At 39.6% G+C, this 21,088-nt stretch overlaps 1 protein-coding gene across 1 annotated transcript in view; it reads right to left on the bottom strand.

Moving 5' to 3' along the window:
• LOC124717053 (eIF-2-alpha kinase activator GCN1) overlaps positions 1-21,088 on the bottom strand; it is a 265,579-nt gene that overhangs the window by 109,732 nt on the left and 134,759 nt on the right. Inside the window, exons 16-19 of the mRNA XM_047243734.1 lie at positions 13,082-13,483; positions 12,017-12,183; positions 2,737-2,849; positions 2,453-2,657 (exon numbers count right to left, since the gene is read on the bottom strand). Of these exons, the coding sequence (XP_047099690.1) occupies positions 2,453-2,657; positions 2,737-2,849; positions 12,017-12,183; positions 13,082-13,483 (887 nt within the window). The remainder of the gene's footprint in view (positions 1-2,452; positions 2,658-2,736; positions 2,850-12,016; positions 12,184-13,081; positions 13,484-21,088) is intronic.

The raw sequence follows: 21,088 nt of genomic DNA, 5'->3' as shown, positions 1-21,088 counted from the left end.
AACTTAAGACCATGTCAGACAGACTAAGTCTTTCAAACATTTTCTTTGCATTTTGATAAGACAGGCAGTAACACATTTTATACTCTTGAGGTTCCTCTTCCTCTTAAATGAGAAGAGTGCAGTTCCAAATACGTGACACATTGAGGATGTTGATCACAACGGCTGCCGTCATGGGAAGCCCGTCCACATGTCTGACAGACAGCATCATTAAAACAGCGGCAGGACATGTGTCCAAACCTTTGGCAACTAAAACATCTCATCAGAGGAGGAATTTAAGACCTGACATCACACCTATAAACCATGACCTTAACGTTTCCAGGTACAATGTTGCCATCAAAGGCCAGGATAAAAGCTCCAGTGTCTACTCTATTATCTTTGGGTCCCTTATGGACGCAGCAAACAAAATGGACTCCATGCCGCACCAGAAGAGTACACAGCTCTTCATCACTTCGTAGCATTAGGTCCCAATGGATGATAATGCACCAAATTCTACTGAGCTTGTTATGAGGAGAAATGGTGATAAGTATATCTCCTAGCTTTACACAGGCCTTAGGCACCTGTCATTGGTTGGTGTGCAATGTTTAGATCAGCAGAGATCCATTTCTCAGCTCTTCCATTGCTGCAACCTTCCCAAACCGATCTTCAATATTTTTAGTGAAAAACAGTGGATTTATTGTAGCGAAAGATCTGCCGTCAGTTTGGGAACAAACCAAGAACTTGGCAAACTGTCCATTTCTCCTTATCTGGCTCTCTTCTTAAGGCATGGTCAAACACGGAAATACCATAGGACTGTAAACCTCTCTACTAAAAATCACTGTTTCTGACTGTTGAGACGGCCGTGTTGGCAAGGCCACCATTAAACTGTATCACTTTCATTGCGGAATCCGCAGTGATGTCCCTCCAATTGGAAGTTCTCCCTATGTGTGCCACCTTGCCAAGGCACAGGCCACCACACACAGTCTGAATGGTGGAACCCTGAAGCTGATGGATACCAACTGCTCGATTGACATGGGGAGGTTACAGTTCAGGTATCAGCAGCGTGAGCATTCTCAGGTGGCTACCACCGAGAGCGTACATGACAATCCCACCACGATGGACTGGCTGCAGAGGTAGATTCAGATCCATTTGATTAGTAGGTGCAACAATAACAGTGCACAGTTAATGCACCACAGTAAGACATCCTTCCCCAAATGGCCCACACTTCGGTAAAATTCAGAAAGTGGATGTCAAACCTAAAATGGGTACCAGAATTTCAAAAGCCAAAAAATGTGAGGAAAAAAGTATTAAAAATGGTGAAAACCTTCAGAAGTTCAAAGTATAGTCAAAATACCAAGGAAAAACATGACCAAATAAAAAGGCTCCTATTAGTTGCCTCTCACAACAGGCAAGAAAAGGCTGCAGATCTATTCTAGCCCCCGACACTGCAAGGGTGGTCTGGAGTCCTGGTCCTACTTGTCAGCAGATGTAGAAGTTTGCATACAATAGTATGGCTGTAGGTTGCTGTTATGGAGAACATGCTTGACAGGGTAGATGGGCATGGAGAGCTGCAACAAACCAGTCTTTGGACTGAAGATCACAACAGCAACACATTGAAGTACTGACATGCTGCTATGCACACCACCTTATGATACACAGCAACAGCACCAGAGAGTGCAACCATCCAGGCAGTCTTCACACCAGGCACCTCAAACTTCTGAGGAGTCACAGATTAGAAGGCACTCAAAAACAGCAACCTGTTTATGCTTCCACCAAGAGACCTTGAAATAGTCTGTTCCATTCACCTCCAATTATGTCAGCTATCACAGACGATGGTGATACATGGAACTACTTAGCTTTTCTGCAAAATAGAGCACAGATGGATATAATTCTACCAGTCACAAATAGACACAAGGTGCATACACACTGTCAGTTCCAGTTCCACAGTTGCAGTTCATCAGTTCGTCCAGCAACAGTTCCAGTCTACCGACATTGTCTGCCAACGCGGATCAATAGTTGATGTCATTATAGCCAGCCACTATAATAATCGACAGGCAGTAAATGTTGGGTGTCAAGGGATGTAGTCTTATAAACAGTTAGATACAGCAGTCCAAACTCAAAATTCTACAGATTAGGTTGTTCATTTTTTGTGTGTTCAATTAGTATGCCTGTGAGCATACATGCATCTACTGTGCTAGCCAGCTACCTTATAAAGCCATAATTATTCTGCAGAACAGAGTTCACCTTCTGTGCCTTCTTTTAATGAATACAACACACACATTCAGATTAACATTTAAGTTAACAGGGCACACAGTATTTACATTACTAAAACAGCATCTAAGGTGCCTGAAGCATATTTTTGATTTCAAATTGGAAGATATAAACTATTGTCAAAGTTAAAAATATGTACAAATGCCACTCACAGAACCGTTTTCAAAACTTTAAAATGTGTAATTTTTAAGTAAATACCACTCACTGCTAGTTTCTCATGGTAGATGGCGAGAAGTTTTTCCAAAACAGGTTCTACAAGCCCCATTTCCTCCCTTAGTAGGGCGGCAAGAGCTTCTGCAGCTGCCCGTTGAATTTCTTCCACTGGATGAATTATGTCCGTCAATAACTCTTCATAAAGGGCTGTAGGGAATCTCATTTGTGATATATCCCAAAGTTTGTCCGCCAAAGCTCTAGAAACCAGTAATGCTTCATCTTTACCACCACATATAAAAAGTACTGCCAATAGTATTTGCATAAATAAATACTCACCTGTTTTCAGGACACACATCAAAACGTGCTACCCATATTCGTTTTATTAATCTTAAGGCTTGATCATAATCCTCTTTAAAAGAAGGCAATGCCTGAACCATTGCAGCTAGTGCCTGGAAAAATAAAATTTGTAAGATAATAATAATAATAGAATTTCAAGAACTATAGGATAAAACACAAAGAAAACATAATGTCTTACATAGAACACCATAAAAAGGTGAAATAAAAACAAGTGAGAGATAACCTGTAACTGTTTATGCGTAAAGCTACTTTGCTTAACACGTAGTCACGAAACAGCATTCATGCTAAGAACAATCAAGAACTTTCCATATCCTTTTTAATCAAAATGAAGGCATACACACACAGTCTCTTTCTATTCAATTTGACATTTATACTGAATGCTACCAAAAACACACAGAAGGTCTGTGGGTTTGTGTGTTTCATTCACTGTCACACCACAACACCACCTTTAGCTGTGACATAATGTAGTCCATTTAGTTCTGTCGTTTTAAGCAGCACTATATGTTTATTATTCTTTCACTTTCTATCTTTTGCAAATGATTAAGTATTTACGCGCACAAATTATATCTCTGCTGTTGAGTCAGTTTCACTTATCAACCACAAAAGACGATGGTCACTATCCTGCTACAGTAGTTTAGTAGAGGAGAAACAAATGTAGGAGTGTCCTCATTTCATAACTGATTGAAGACATAAATTAACATTTTTGTCATATCTGTGTTGCCTACATCACTGAGAAGTCACTCATCATTCAATTTTGTGTATGCTACAGCATAAAGAAGCAGCCAGCAGGAATGATGTGGTGAGGTATTACTATATTTACCTGAGCATAAGCTAACACTGAGAATATAAAAAACCCTATTTCTTTAATGAGGCGCTTTTGAAAGTTTTATTTGCGACGTACTCTGACTAATCAAAACTACTAACTGTTCTATTGATATAAAGTATAAGCCTAAAAACCTTAACATTATACCTACTCTAGACTTATGACATTTATTAACTGTCTACACTTTGATAATACAAGGAGAAATAAAAAGAAACTGTTTAATTTTTATTGTCACGTCCTCTTTTTGCTTACTATCTAAGCCAGTTATCTGTAGTATCACCATCTCTAACCACCACTACTGGTATCACCACCTGGGATGATACTTTCACCTAACCAATGAAAGGCAGGAAGAGAGAGAATGTTTTTCTATATATGAGCAGGAACGAAATTTATGATCTCAGTTGTCACAAATATTCCACCATTTCTTCCGAGTATGTTGAGAATCCCCCCCATGAACCATGGACCTTGCCGTTGGTGGGGAGGCTTGCGTGCCTCAGCGATACAGATGGCCGTACCGTAGGTGCAACCACACCGGAGGGGTATCTGTTGAGAGGCCAGACAAACATGTGGTTCCTGAAGAGGGGCAGCAGCCTTTTCAGTAGTTGCAGGGGCAACAGTCTGGATGACTGACTGATCTGGCCTTGTAACATTAACCAAAATGGCCTTGCTGTGCTGGTACTGTGAACGGCTGAAAGCAAGGGGAAACTACAGCCGTAATTTTTCCCGAGGACATGCAGCTTTACTGTATGATTAAATGATGATGGCGTCCTCTTGGGTAAAATATTCCGGAATAGTCCCCCATTCGGATCTCCGGGCGGGGACTACTCAAGAGAACGTCATTATCAGGAGAAAGAAAACTGGCATTCTACGGATCGGAATGTCAGATCCCTTAATCGGGCAGGTAGGTTAGAAAATTTAAAAAGGGAAATGGATAGGTTAAAGTTAGATATAGTGGGAATTAGTGAAGTTCGGTGGCAGGAGGAACAAGACTTTTGGTCAGGTGATTACAGGGTTATAAATACAAAATCAAATAGGGGTAATGCAGGAGTAGGTTTAATAATGAATAAAAAAAATAGGAGTGTGGGTTAGCTACTACAAACAGCATAGTGAACGCATTATTTTGGCCAAGATAGACACAAAGCCCATGCCTACTACAGTAGTACAAGTTTATATGCCAACTAGCTCTGCAGATGATGAAGAAATAGATGAAATGTATGACGAGATAAAATAAATTATTCAGGTAGTGAAGGGAGACGAAAATTTAATAGTTGTGGGTGACTGGAATTTGTCAGTAGGAAAAGGGAGAGAAGGAAACATAGTAGGTGAATATGGATTGGGGGGAAGGAATGAGAGAGGAAGCCGCCTTTTAGAATTTTGCACAGAGCATAACTTAATCATAGCTAACACTTGTTCAAGAATCATAAAAGAAGATTGTATACCTGGAAGAATCCAGGAGATACTAAAAGGTATCAGATAGATTATATAATGGTAAGACAGAGATTTAGGAACCAGGTTTTAAATTGTAAGACATTTCCTGGGGCAGATGTGGATTCTGACCACAATCTATTGGTTATGAACTGCAGATTGAAACTGAAGAAACTGAAAAAAGGTGGGAATTTAAGGAGATGGGACCTGGATAAACTGAAAGAACCAGAGGTTGTACAGAGTTTCAGGGAGAGCATAAGGGAACAATTGACAGGAATGTTGGAAAGAAATACAGTAGAAGAAGAATGGGTAGCTTTGAGGGATGAAGTAGTGAAGGCAGCAGACGATCAAGTAGGTAAAAAGACGAGGGCTAATAGAAATCCTTGGGTAACAGAAGAAATATTGAATTTAATTGATGAAAGGAGAAAATATAAAAATGCAGTAAATGAAGCAGGCAAAAAGGAATACAAACGTCTCAAAAATGATATCGACAGGAAGTGCAAAATGGCTAAGCAGGGATGGCTAGAGGACAAATGTAAGGATGTAGAGGCTTGTCTCACTAGGGGTAAGATAGATACTGCCTACAGGAAAATTAAAGAGACCTTTGGAGAGAAGAGAACCACTTGTATGAATATCAAGAGCTCAGATGGCAACCCAGTTCTAAGCAAAGAAGGGAAGGCAGAAAGGTGGAAGGAGTATATAGAGGGTTTATACAAGGGCGATGTACTTGAGGACAATATTATGGAAATGGAAGAGGATGTAGATGAAGACGAAATGGGAGATAAGATACTGCGTGAAGAGTTTGACAGAGCACTGAAAGACCTGAGTCGAAACAAGGCCCCGGGAGTAGACAACATTCCATTGGAACTACTGATGGCCTCGGGAGAGCCAGTCATGACAAAACTCTACCATCTGGTGAGCACGATGTATGAGACAGGCGAAATACCCTCAGACTTCAAGAAGAATATAATAATTCTAATCCCAAAGAAAGCAGGTGTTGACAGATGTGAAAATTACCGAACTATCAGTTTAATAAGTCACAGCTGCAAAATACTAACGCGAATTCTTTACAGACGAATGGAAAAACTGGTAGAAGCCGACCTCGGGGAAGATCAGTTTGGATTCCGTAGAAATGTTGGAACACGTGAGGCAATACTGACATTACGACTTATGTTAGAAGAAAGATTAAGAAAATGCAAACCTACGTTTCTAGCATTTGTAGACTCAGAGAAAGCTTTTGACAATGTTAACTGGAATACTCTCTTTCAAATTCTGAAGGTGGCAGGGGTAAAATACAGGGAGCGAAAGGCTATTTACAATTTGTACAGAAACCAGATGGCAGTTATAAGAGTCGAGGGGCACGAAAGGGAAGCAGTGGTTGGGAAGGGAGTGAGACAGGGTTGTAGTCTCTTCCTGATGTTATTCAATATGTATATTGAGCAAGCAGTAAAGGAAACAAAAGAAAAATTCGGAGTAGGTATTAAAATTCATGGAGAAGAAATAAAAACTTTGAGGTTCGCCGATGACATTGTAATTCTGTCAGAGACAGCAAAGGACTTGGAAGAGCAGTTGAACGGAATGGACAGTGTCTTGAAAGGAGGATATAAGATGAATATAAAATGTAGACTGGCAATGGCAAGGAAAGTGTTTCTGAAGAAGAGAAATTTGTTAACATCGAGTATAGATTTAAGTGTCAGGAAGTCGTTTCTGAAAGTATTTGTATGGAGTGTAGCCATGTATGGAAGTGAAACATGGACGATAACTAGTTTGGACAAGAAGAGAATAGAAGCTTTCGAAATGTGGTGCTACAGAAGAATGCTGAAGATAAGGTGGGTAGATCACGTAACTAATGAGGAAGTATTGAATAGGATTGGGGAGAAGAGAAGTTTGTGGCACAACTTGACCAGAAGAAGGGATCAGTTGGTAGGACATGTTTTGAGGCATCGAGGGATCACAAATTTCGCATTGGAGGGCACCGTGGTGGGTAAAAATCGTAGAGGGAGACCAAGAGATGAATACACTAAGCAGATTCAGAAGGATGTAGTTTGCAGTAGGTACTAGGAGATGAAGAAGATTGCACAGGATAGAATAACATGGAAAGCTGCATCAAACCAGTCGCAGGACTGAAGACCACAACAACATCATGTTGAGAATTATTAAGTGGTTATGATGGGACCCAAGAACACAGCTTTTTATTCCAAATAAACAGGGGATTTAATATCTAAACTGACATGAGAATGTGATGATATTCCTCTGTCTCTTACTTTCAAACATGTCATCTGCCTGCTGCTCAATCATTGGCTGCATATATTCAGCACCTGACACACCTCCTTTCATTCCCTTCATACCTCCAAGCGAGTGTTGACAATACTGCTGTGTGAAACAAGTACACCACTGGCCCCTATCTAGACTTTTACTGTCTCCTGCAGAAATGTACGAGGGTGAGTCAAATGAAATCCTTAAATATTTTTTAAAATATTATTTATTGTGCAGAAGTGGTACAAAGCTGTATCACTTTTCAACATAATCTCCCCCATGCCCAATGCAGCAAGTGGTCCAGCACTTACAAAGTGCATAAATTCCTTTAGAAAAAAATTCTTTTGGTAGTCCGTGCAACCACTCATGCACCGCATAGCGTACCTCTTCATCAGAATGGAACTTCTTTCCTCCCATCGCGTCTCTGAGTGGTCCAAACATACGGAAATCACTTTGAGTGGTCCAAACATATGGAAATCACTTGGAACAAGGTCTGGTGAGTATGGTGGATGAGGAAGACACTCAAAATGCAGGTCTGCAATTGTTGCAACTGTTGTACGGGCAGTGTGGGGCCTTGCATTGTCATGTTGCAAAACGACACCTGCTGAGAGCAATCCACATCGCTTTGATTTGATTGCAGGCTGCAGATGAGTTTTTAGGAGATCTGTGTATGATGCATTGGTGACAGTGGTTCCTCTAGGCATGTAATGCTCCAAAATGGCGCCTTTTCCGTCCCAAAAGAGTCCGCATGACCTTCCCTGCAGATGGTTCTGATCGAAACTTCTTTGGTTTTGGTGATGAGGAATGGCGCCATTCCTTGCTTGCTCTCTTCATTTACGGTTGGTGGAAGTGAACCCAGGTTCCGTCCCCAGTAATGATTCTTGCAAGGAAGCCATCACCTTCTCGTTCAAAGTGCCAAAGAAGTTCTTCACAAGCATCAACACGTCATTCTCTAATTTCAGGAGTCAGCTGCCGTGGCACTGATCTTGTAGACACTTTGTGAAACTGGAGCACATCGTGCACAGTGTGGTGTGCTGACCCATGACTAATCTGTAAACATGCTGCGATGTCATTCAGTGTCACTCGGCGGTTTTCTTTCAACATGGCTTCAACTGCTGCAATGTTCTGTGGTTTCACAACTCGTTGTGCCTGACCTGGAAGAGGAGCATCATTTGTGAACTTCCTATTCCATTCGTAGACTTGCTGCTGTGACAAACATGCATCACCGTACTGAACCTTCATTCATCAATGAATTTCAATAGGTTTCACACCTTCACTACGCAAAAACCGAATAACAGAACGCTGTTCTTCGCTGGTGCAAGTCGCAAGTGGGGTGGCCATTTTTATAGTGATACTGTGACCGTATGTGTGCATCTGCACTATGCTCCCACCTACAGGCCATTCTGCACCCTGCTTGTAGCACGCTTACCAACTTACACGATAATGCCGCAAAGTTTCAATTTGTTATTACAAATTTAAGGTTTTCATTTGACTCACCCTCATATATTGTTGAGTATCTGTCCAATTTTAAGGTCAATTCTATTTCAACTACAAACGGATTAAGGAAAACTGCAGTTTGAACATGGTGTATGTTCATAAAATGCCACAACAGACGATATACATTTCAATGGCTGGCAGCATGATGAAACTAGCTGCTAACTCACAATTCCCCTCCCCATTTTCTTTGTTGTCTCAGCCAAATTGGTGTTACTGTCCCCCCTCCACATTCTTCAAAATAAAACTGCACAAGACTTCAGTTGACAAAGCTTCTTCTGTAAATGTAAGATGACACTATCATACAATACAAAATGGTTCACCTCAGCGTCAATAGCCTAATCTGCAAATTTAAGATGATCCTGCAGTTTTCAAATGACAAATTTGGGTAAAAACCTCGCCTTATCATCAGGTAAATGGGTATGTGTGTGTGCTTTGTTGGAGGATGGGGAGCAAAGCGCATGGCTTCTTGTAGTAGATGAGAATTTTAGTGTGCTGTTTGACCTAAAAAATCCACCTGTGCTCTGCTTGTTGCCTGAGTGTAGGTGTGTTTTGTAGCTTCTTGTGTGTTACTGCATGTGATGTCCTGGCAATAAAGAAACCATGCTGAAGTTCCTGGGGGAAAACAAAGAAAGACTAATTTATGCTCATTTAAAATTGTCATTTTAATAATAACTGAAGTTACAATTTCATAACCCGCAAACCAAGAAATGTCATCTAATTAAATGCGGACGCTGGTTATATTACCAGCATTGAACAAAATACAACAGAAAACTATGGTGATAAATACAATGGCTTTGGCTTACTGTTAGTGCTAGCACCCAGATATTGGCAGCAGCTGGCTTCTTGGCATTTCAATGACTGGTTACAGCAGTATGCACAGTCTTGCAGGTGACACCAATAATGTAGGCTAACATGCTTGACAGTGTTACTCTTATCTACATTTACATCCATACTCTGCAAGCCATGTCATGGTGTGTTGCAGAGGGTACTTTGTGTACAAGTATCACTTCCTCCTTTTCCTGTTTCAAGCGCATACAGTTTGTGGAAAGAACAATTGCTGGTAACCTCCATGTGGGCTTGAATCTCTCTAATTCTATCTTGATTGCCTTTTCATGAGATATTCTTAGGAGGAAGCAGTACACTTGTTCACTCTTCTAAAAACATACACTCTTGAAACTTCAAGAGTAGACCATAACATGATTAGAACACCTCTTTTGAAGTGTCTGCCCCAGGAGTTGGCTGAACATCTCCATGATGCTTTCATGCTTACTAAGTGAACGCATAATGAAACATGCCGCTCTTCTTTCGATCTTCTCTATTTCTTCTATCAATCCTATCTGGTACAGGTCCCAGGCAGATGAACAAAATTCCAGTATTGGTTGAACACGTATTTTGTAAGCCACTTCCATTGTTGACGGACAACATCTGACTTACTCATGATTAATTGAGTGTGGTTGTTCCAGTTTAAATCACTCCATATGCATAATCCCAGATATTTTATGGAAATAACTGCTTGCAGTGATTGTTATGCAAGCATGCAATCTTACAATATAGGGTCCTTCTGTCTGTGTATTAAGAATACATTACAATGGTTTATGTTGAGGCTCAATTGTCACTCCCTGCACCAAGTATCAACCTGCTACATGTCTTCCTGCATTTTGCTACAATTTTATAGCGTTGTGACTTTTCTGTATACAACAGTATCTACTGCAAAAAGCCTCATGGAACTTTCAACATTAACTATTAGCTCATTTATATATATTGTGAAAAGTAACAGTCCAACAACACTCCCTTGGGGGTGCTCAAAGATACTTTTACAGCTGAAGACTTATCTACATTCAGAATCACATGCTGTGTTCTATTTGTTAGAAACTCCTAATGGTTGAAGTAACATATTACTTCAACTCCCACATCACTGGAACATCTGAACACAATATACGCATACAAATATTCATTGAACGTATTCTGTCAATTTGATTCACATTCTTTCCTTTCCTACTGCCTGCACACACCCACAAGAAAAGAAGCACCATGTGGATATAGATTTCAGATACACCCTCAACAGGGCACATTCTGGCTGTCAACTCCATCTGTTGTCACCACTCCAGACTGTGGACTATACATGAGACTGCGGAAGAAGAATCAGGTAGTGTATCTCTAGACAGCATTCTAGATCCTTTGTAGGGAAATAACCCACTACAATGAGCCATGTATTGCCACAAAAGATAGTTCCAACACCACCTGCTATAAGTGACAGGTTACAGTGTATTTCATTATTTCAATTTTCCAGTTGATGGGAAGGTGTAAGCTAACTGATGGGAAAATTTAAAGTGGCTTACTAGGTGTGGGTCAGTTTTTAAATCCATCAATTTACTGTTCTTGTATTTTATCTTTGCTCTTGTACAGAGCAGTGCCTCATTCGAAAAGGTTTGCAAGGACTAAAGGGAGTAAACATCTGACTTATATGGTGTTGATAGAAAAAGAAATGAAACCCACATTTTTTGTTCTTTACTGGGTGCCAGTCACATTTTAAACTAATGTGCAAAGTTAACAAGTTCCCTCATGTCTCATGAGGTTAGATGTGTTTCACACATCAATATGAATTGTTACAAACCACAAATCAGTCAACAATATTATGAGAAGGAAAGTTGCTACTCACCATATAACGGAGATGCTGAGTTGCAGATAGGCACAACAAAAAGAGTTTCACACTTAAAGCTTTCGACCAATGGCCTTTGTCAAAACACACACACACACACACACACACACACACACACACACACACAGACGACTGCAGTCTCTTAAATGATACTATGGTTGCAGCTGTATAATGTTTTTGCAAAGGTTGATAAAAGCTGCAGAAAATATATTATTTGCAGTAAAATGTAGTCCAGTCCATGGTGGTGCAGTGGTATAGTAATCTTGAATTATAATTGATATTAAAAAACAGCCTAGGCTGCATAACCTAGGACTATTTTTAAATTTTATTTGCATAACTTTCTCATCACTTCAATAATGAAAGCTCAGACACAAAGAAAATTTGTGCATACTATACATGAATTTACAAAATGAGGAATTCAGTTGCACACATAGGACCTGCTGTTAAAATTTATGAGACTGCCTTAATGTTCAAACCTGGTAAAGCAAAATAAGTAATTACAATACATGAAAGTACATGTCACTTTGCCAAGCAAAGATCTGACCTCGTTGCATTAAGTAGCAACACGCTTACAGATATATAACAACAGTGATTATTACCCTTAATGCAGCATCACGAACAACTTCTGAAGGGTTTTGTAATGCAGAAAGCAGACTATCAATTTCTTCGCTGCTCGCGCGAGCACAACCATCTCGAGCAGATCCAGAAGTTGCAACATCAAGCAATGCTGCTCCAGCTTGCTGCTGAACTCTTCCACTTGTACGACCTGCAATTTTCCAAAAGCATGTTAAATAAATATTCTGAATACGACAGTGTCCTGCTTTCAAATAAATCAGTACATGTGTTGCACAAACTGACAGTTTTAATGATATATTTACACTAAACATTTTTCTTCAGAGTATGAAATAAACTGACATATTTGCTACACATCACACGGGAAAAAGAAGTTATCACAATAGCACACAAATGAAGCTCCCATCCATGGAATTGTGTTTTTGTTACACATTATGAAATAATGTTTCTTAGGTGTGAATTTGATCTGTGGACTACTTTTGTGTATGTAACTTTTAAAAGTAGTATGTTGTGCAGGTTTTGTTTAGAGGGATAAACTGAAACACTACGCTGTAGCGAAATTCTTTGTGATTGTCAGTGGAAATTCATACAAAGTCAGCGAAAGTTTGCAAGGTATCTGTTCCTTCATTTTCAACTTACGGAATGGGCAGATGAATTCAAATACATGTGTGCTTTTCTTGAACATCACTCACATGAATGACATTACAATAACACTAAGAAAATGTACACTATGGTACCGGTCAGTTAAGTGATTAAACATAGAGGGAATAGCTAATACCATAGGCCTGTCAGAAGAAAACAGCTCATACATATCACACGAAGATTACACTCTGAAAAACCTGAGAAAGATTCTCCCATATTTATCAAAAAGTAGATGCAAAAATTAATTTCTTAGCACTATTCTGTGTGTCGACTCGTTTCTGTGGATAAGATCTGGTTCTGACGTTAATCCTATTTGCCCGTGAGCATAAATTTGAGTAAAACGAGGAAAACTGTCAAGTTACTGTATTAATGCATATGACTGTCAGGCTAAACTTTGACACAAAGGTAAGAAAAGTGTACTAGGAAACTTAGTAGTTACGATTACTTACTTATCATGTCTATTAACAGTTCAAACATTTGTTTTCGAGGAAGCAGCCTTGGATGATACAGATCACTGTCGCCAATAACTGTCCTTGCAGTACGTTGTCCCCTCATTTGTGCGTGCTCCGAGATTATTTGCAATGTTGACAAAATAACGCCTTCATCAAGTTTAATAGTTGATGACAAAAGTGCAGATCGTAGGAGTGGGAAACAGTAACAGAATGATGGTGCAGGTAAGAGTACTTTTGGTGGGTCACTGCCTGTTATCTTCCTTTTGGGATTTACTGTTAACCTGTGAAGGATTGAGATAGTGCGAGTGACGGCAGCAAGTAGTGCTTCCTCTTCCCAAGCTGGATCTAAATCACATTGTGGTGACTGCAGACGTAAAACAACATGACCCACCAACTGTCCTGCAACAAGATAACAATAAGAACAGCAATGAAAGTAAAGTAACTTTAACTAAAAATGTACATACTTATTTGTAAGAAATTGTAGTAGTAACAGTAGTAGTGCTCCACCACCACCAATACTACCACTACTACTACTACTACTACTACTACTAGTAGTAGTAGTAGTAATAATAATAATAATAATAATAATGTAATAATTATCCTTAATAGAATAAACTGCACTTCCAATTACTCTTTGTCATCCATCAACAAATAAAGATAGATGCCACTGTATTTAAAAGTGTGGTTTTTCTTCTTCTTACAATGACTCCATTTATTGGAACCATGATTCTGAATTAGTCTCCCAAAAGTGTCGATACACATGATTTTTGTTGCATAACATACATGACACTATACTAGTTAGTAGTGATGTTGCTTTTTCCATATTCATTTACCCAATGTATCCTCTCCTGAGGATGCAGTATCCAATTAAAGCCAAATATATATAAAAAAAATAATAAAAAAATATATCACTTGATTCATACATCATGCTCCATAAATCCCATTCTTCAGGGTTGTGAAATGTATCAAATCATACATTAATTGTCACTGTCAGCTATTTCTGAGCAGTACCTAATTATTCACATCGATAATTATGAAAATTATTCTACATTAAGCAGCTATTTTGGAAAAAAAGCCTTTGCTGTTCCTCTTACACTACCTAACTGCTGCTTTTATCAAACACTTCAAACTAAGTACTTATGTAACTTTAAACAGAATAATATCAGGTATCTACATACTGATACTGTTAAAGCCTGTTAAAAGTGAACATGATTGTTAGTCAAAATTTACATCCCAAAGCCCAAACATTCTGAAGTGGGATGAAGAGCTGTTACAAGCTTTTGCATCACAATAGAAATCATCATCTGACTATAGACAGGGATGCAAAAGTCTATATTAATTTTAGTTCTGTTATTGTAGTTGTGGATTTCACACTTCACTTTGATTTTGCTGTATTATTAGCCAAAAATATATTAATGGAAGATATGTATTATCAGTTAACTGTAAGAATCCCTTGGTCCCTGAAAATGCTGCAGCAAGTTATCACAGTTATCAACTTTGCATAAAAAATTTATTGCACACTTCTGTAGAATAAATACTTTTCGGCCCCTGATGATTATACCACAAAAAGAGTATTGAATTTAAGTATCCTAGCACACTGACAGTAGCTCCATGCAGCAAGAGCATTTTTTAAGTGCAAAGCATGCAGAATTGAGCTTTCTACTTTTCACATGCTCATGTCACTTTAGTTTCTTATCCATCTGGGTGCCCAGATAGATTATATCTCTTTTTGGTACCTTTAGGTCACTTGCTTGTTGGAAATTGCATAACACGACTCTCTGTAACATTAAGAGTTAAGCTGCTTGCTGTGAACCAGTTGAAAGCTCTTTATCTATATACTAGTTTCATAAGTAAACATCATATATTTTAAGAGCCCTACAAAGTCTCTGGTAATCGCTTATTGTTACTTCAGCCACTGCTGCTTTGGATCTCGAGGAAAGGAGTGGGCAAATTATTGAACCCTATTGGTATCCATATTTAACATTTCCTCACTTTGAAGTTTAGTTTTACTCCTGTGATATCATCCATTAATGTGACCCTTTGTTGAGATGATTTGCTCATGCAAAGTGAATGCCTTTAACATCACAGCATTTTCATTTTCTTGATGGAATTTTGTGAAAAACACAATGGAAGGCCTCAGTGAGTTCACAGAAAATGTCAATAGGGCAATTCTTTGCCTTTAGATCTACCAGAACTAAGTTCTTGCGACCATACAGTTCTTTTTCTGTTAACAAATCGTTGTGGAAACCTAACTCAGCAGCTGTTATATTATTTTAAAACTCCACCTCAAAAGTTTTGATAACCTGGGAAGGAGAAGAATGAGTCTATAATTAGAGGTCACTTGCTTCTCACAACATTTATAAAAATGTGTTAGTTACTGCTTTTCAGTGATCTAATTAGTTTTGTGAACTCTCTAACAACTAAGTTAGATAACTTTTAGAAATTAAGCTCTAATGTATTCCATAATAATCTACTGTCACTAATGTTGAACATGATTTGTCCAATCTCATCGCTAATCATCACTACACCTAGTTTCTGTATCACAAGTCCAAAGTGGATTCTCATGTAAGCCCTGTAAACTGCTTTCTTCGGCCTAAAAATGGCTACATGTTGAAACCCACAACTAACATTTCACTCAGCACCTAAATAGGGACCAGTTGATGTCTAATTAATTGAAAAGCTGAACAATAACATTCAGCTACTAGTTAGGACAAGTGAGATACAATGACAAAAGTCATAGTAACGACAGAAATCAGACAGTGAGAGGTAAGTGAAATGAGATCTGATACAGCTGGAAACAAGTGCTTCGCCAAATAACGGACCAGGAAGAAAATATGTTTCAAAAAATGCCCACCCCCCTGCCTGCGAAATTTCTCCCCTGGAATACCCCTCCCCTTTTCTTTGCTGTAGTTAACTTAGTATTAAAGATCCCTGACAGTTGCTGTGCAGCAGTGGGCTGTGCACAACAACTTTGTGCACCTCTCTCAACCAGTCAAATAGCGCAATTTTGTAGATGTCCCTATGACTGTGCCTCAACACTGTCACATCTATGTAGATGACTACCGTTTTCACCTGAAGCCATTAACACTTCACAGTTGAAGGCTGGCAACAAAGCTGCTTGCTTTCCGAGATCCATTTTGTGGATTTGACTACGATAGCCTCTTCTCCTTTCCCATTCTACTGCTGGACCAACAGCTAGCTTCAAAGGACCTAATCTAAATTAACCTGCTTGGAAGCTTAACATCCACACAGTAAACACTAAAAATGTATGTGCATGAGCCAGTCATAGTGTTACAAAAGTCTAGTAAACGTGAAGTCCTCGCAACTGTGAAACATCTCTTTTACTGAACAAGTGCCCATTGCTCTTAAGGTAAGCATTTTACAGATCAAGATTACTTTTTCTCTTGTTTTGGTCCATGCTACTACCACCTCTCAAAATATGGAAAGGAAGGAGCTTGCAGAAGAGGAGATTTATTTCACTATATTAAAGATGAAGAAATGCTCATAGCTCATAAGGTGTGCAGTTTAGAACCATGTTTACTAGATTTTTTTGATTCAAATGCTCATTCCTGTCATATTCCTGAATAATGATCATTCATCCTAGGACAGTTTGTATTGAATCACAAATAGAATTCAGAAATATTTAATTCATCGAACGCTAGTCATCTGCGACACAATGATTAGATGCACTCTTATAAACAGTATATCAATCCTGAAGTGGTATCCTGTTCTCTGCACCAGATCATAAAAAGAACCTGCTGTTAATGAGCCCAATATTTAAAAAATAAAAGTGAAGACAATATTACTACAATTTATTTTACATAACTGCTATGATACGTATTCCAATTTGAGGACTTTCTTCAACTTTCTACACAGTCTGAAGCAGTTAACAACATACAATCTGAAAATCAGCCGAAGAAGGAACGTCATACTGTTCCAAACGCAGGTATATGACCTTGTAAACATTATGTGCTTTCCCTATATTCGTTACTGAGAATGCTGAAAATATACTTTAAAACGACCATAACTAATTCCTATTGCGCCACAGTCAATTCCTTTTCCAATTCTTGTGGAAGAGAAGAGACAGTCATTGTGATTCAAATGAAAAAGGAAGTGAGACTGAGAATCAATGCTATTTGCACTCAGGAAGTGAGTCAATCATGACGATTTTACCTCAGAGTCAAAAGATAATTGGATTTGTCAGGTACACAGCTATGGTATGATTTTCATTTGTTAGCACCTGTTCCAGTACCAACTTGTTTTCTGGGCATATGACCTCGAATTTTGGATTGTCATAATATGCCAATGTTTTGCAATTTAATTTTTTCCTGGACAATTATTAGTGAGTACTCCAGTTGAAAAGTTTTACAGATTTGTCATTTAATGTAGATACATTTCCAGAAGAGGGGCAGCCAATCTCAAAATGAAGAAATAAATTTTTTAATACATGCAACAGTGAAGTAAATGGCACTACAGATACACACAACACAATGATTTCCATTCCATTCTTCACCAAAAAGAAGTACTTCCATATATTTAAAGAAATGCAGGGATTCTTGCACTTTTGCAACAATCAAACATATGCTCCAATAAAAAATATGATTATTTTGTACTATAAAGAAGTGCAAACTTCGAAGGTGTTAAATATGACAGAATGGCACTTTGAAACAAAACTTCCTGGCAGATTAAAACTGTGTGCCGGACCGAGACTCGAACTCGGGACCTTTGCCTTTCATGGGCAAGTGCTCTACCGACTGAGCTACCCAAGCACGACTCACGGCCCGTACTCACAGCTTTAAATCCGCCAGTCTCTCGTCTCCTTCCTTCCAAACTTCGAATTCTAGAATGGCACTTCGTTGAATAAATATTTACACATTCAAAAATCTGTTTAGTGTATATTCTTTGGAACCTGCGACATATTTACTGATAGATGTATCTTTTCTGTCTGATTGTTGGAACTGCTGTTCTTACTGCTGTGGTCTTCAGTGCGAAGACAGGTTTGCTGCAGTCCTTCATACTGGTCTGTCCTGTGCAAGCTTCTTTATTTCTGCGTAACTACCGCAGTCTACATGCATTTGAACCTTTTACCATAGTCAAGCCTTGGTCTCCCTCTAAATTTTTTTCCTCCCACACTTTTCCCTGTAAACTGACAATTCCTCAAAGCGTCATGACACATCGTATCTTTTTGTCAAGTTAAGTCACAAATTTCTTTAGTCCCCACTCTGTTCTATTAACAAAAATTTGAAAAATCAACATCGATGTTCCATCTGGAAAGAATAAGCGTGACATTTACGGATACATGTTCTATGGCTTCTTTCATTTAGTTGTTTGAGAATGATGCGAAAGTTAAACAGGAACATACAACATGTGACAAGGTACCTGTAGTACCAAGTGATTAATCCAGGGTTCATAACTAAGTTCCAGTTGCAGGTCGCCAATCTAATGATTTCCAGATGTAACAAAAATTTTATTTTCAATATTTCATATAGTTAGTTATTGGTCAAATTTAAAATCCTGTCACAAACCACTCATTAAGAGGTATAATCTTACGTTACATGTTTTGAAACAGTAAGTCAAGTATTATAATTAGCAGTTATGTACATGCAGAGACATGTTGCATGTCATCTACCAAACCAACAAATGATAACCACCACCAGAAAAGTTATATTTAACGAATGGGTCAATACAAATGCTGTTTGTAAGTTTGTTTTCTTTATGTGCAAGTATTCTGGAGTGGATGAACACAGTGTATCGGGAAGCAAGGACGACACAGCAATTTTCATGGTACCTGCTGTTCAGACATTTATTCTGCATGCAAGGTATTGCCTTGGAGACAAAGTGTGTGCCATGGAAGAAGAATGACCTTGACAATCACAATGATGAAATGGGAACAAGAGAGAAACTTACTTGTCAAGTTCAATTCAACTTTGTTATCTGGGACCGCCAGTTTTCAACTCTGTGTCCTAACTGAGTATTTGTGATGTTTCAAGTAGTGAGAATTTATTATGAAAGATCATTGTGCAAGAAGAGTGGAATATATGCCACATTACTTCTCGGAAGTGTTGTATTTATTTCACGAATATAGATATTGGACTGTACTCCTGATTTCCAGCGACAACTGAAGTTCTACGAAAAAGTCTGACAGGAGAATTTTGTGAGTGAGGAGAAATAACCAGATGAGCAAATCAACAACATGGAATTGTAACTCCCAAGCAATACCACGGAACACCTCAATGTCCTGAGGCAGCATAACTCATGGCACACAAATACCCACATTATATTCATCCAGTAATTGACAATGAGAGCACTTGTGACTTCCAACATACTTAACACACAACTTCAAACTTTCGCAAAAATACTTATCACTGACAACTTGCACAACATGATGAAAGGAAAAAAGTTATCACTTACTACATTTTCAATGTTCATACAATCAGCCCTAAACATCAGGCATGACGTTTTAATTTATTATTTCTTTACTATGAACTCTACTCAACACATTTTGCGGAAATATCCACATATACCCATGAATATTTCTGCAAAATTATTTCATTGTGTGACACACAGGTTAAGAAGTATGGCAGTGAGTGCGGCCTGAGCTCCCAGTTGGTGCACATCGACAGCGCAGAAAGATACGTATATAGCTTCTTTTCTGTGTTTACTTCGTAGATTCTTACTTAAATTGCGTGAGAGTTTTGTATAGGAGGTGTAATTTCGAGTTTTAGTTACTGTAATCGTAAATTCAGGCAGATTGTAGCGCAGTCGTTAGGCACTTGTACAGGTTAGTTCATACATTCTTTGCACGTTTCCCTTACGTTATCTAGGTGCAAACTCGTGTTTCAGTAACTGTTGTTCAACATCTATTAGAATGGACAGGGACTGTGATTGCTGTGTTCGGATGACGGCTGAGTTGGCACCCCTTCGCTCACAGCTGCAGACAGCGCTGACTTCGGTCACGCAGCTTGAGGCTGTTGCCAATGGCCACCACTATGGGGAGCCAGACTTGGGTATCACGGGGATGTCAACCTCATCCCGTCTGTCCCCAGATCGGTCTGCCGCTGTGGTTGCCCCAGTTGCTGGTCGCAGTGGGGCTGAGCCCTCGCCTGTAGTTGATTGGGAGGTCGTTCCAAGGCGTGGCAGGCAGCGAAAGACGTCCCCGGAGGCTGATCAGAAAGCCTCCCCGGTGCGTCTGACAAACAGGTTTCAGGTACTGTCTGTGGCTGAGCCAGATGCAGCTGCCTGCCCTGTTTCAGAGGATGATTCTCAGCCTTCAAGGTCTGGGCAATCGCAGAGGGTGAGCTTATTGGTAGTTGGGAGCTCCAATGTTAGGTGCGTAATGAGGCCCCTTAGGGATATGGCAGCTAAGGAGGGGAAGAAATCCAGTGTGCACTCCGTGAGCATTCCGGGTGGAGTCATTCCTGATGTGGAAAGGGTCCTTCCGGATGCCATAAAGAGCACAGGGTGCAGCCAGCTGCAGGTGGTGGCACATGTCGGCACTAACGACGTGTGTCGCTTTGGATCTAAGGAAATTCTCTCTGGATTCCAGCGGCTATCTGATTTGGTGAAGGCTGCCGGTCTTGCTTACGAGATGAAGGCAGAGCTCACCATCTGCGGCATCGTTGACAGAACCGACTGTGGACCTTTGGTGCAGAGCCGGGTGGAGGGTCTGAATCAGAGGCTCAGACGGTTTTGCGAGCGTGTTGGCTGCAGATTCCTTGACTTTCGCCATAGGGTGGTGGGGTTTCGGGTTCCACTGAATAGGTCAGGAGTTCACTACACTCAGCTGGCGGCTACACAGGTAGCGGAGGCTGTGTGGCGTGGACCAGGCGGTTTTTTAGGTTAGAAGGCCTCGGGAAAGTAGGGGGTGGGCTGCAATCTCAAAGGGTGCATGGCAAATACAGGACGTGCTTGGATCAAGGAGCAGTTCGAATTGTAGTTGTAAATTGTTGTAGTTGTGCTGGGAAAGTCCCTGAGCTTCAAGCGCTAATAGAAAGCACAGAAGCT

Source organism: Schistocerca piceifrons, chromosome 1 (genome assembly GCF_021461385.2).
Source record: "Schistocerca piceifrons isolate TAMUIC-IGC-003096 chromosome 1, iqSchPice1.1, whole genome shotgun sequence".
NCBI lineage: Eukaryota > Metazoa > Arthropoda > Insecta > Orthoptera > Acrididae > Schistocerca > Schistocerca piceifrons.
The sequence above is the reverse complement of the archived record's forward strand: the minus strand, read 5'-3'. Positions and strand labels throughout refer to the sequence as shown.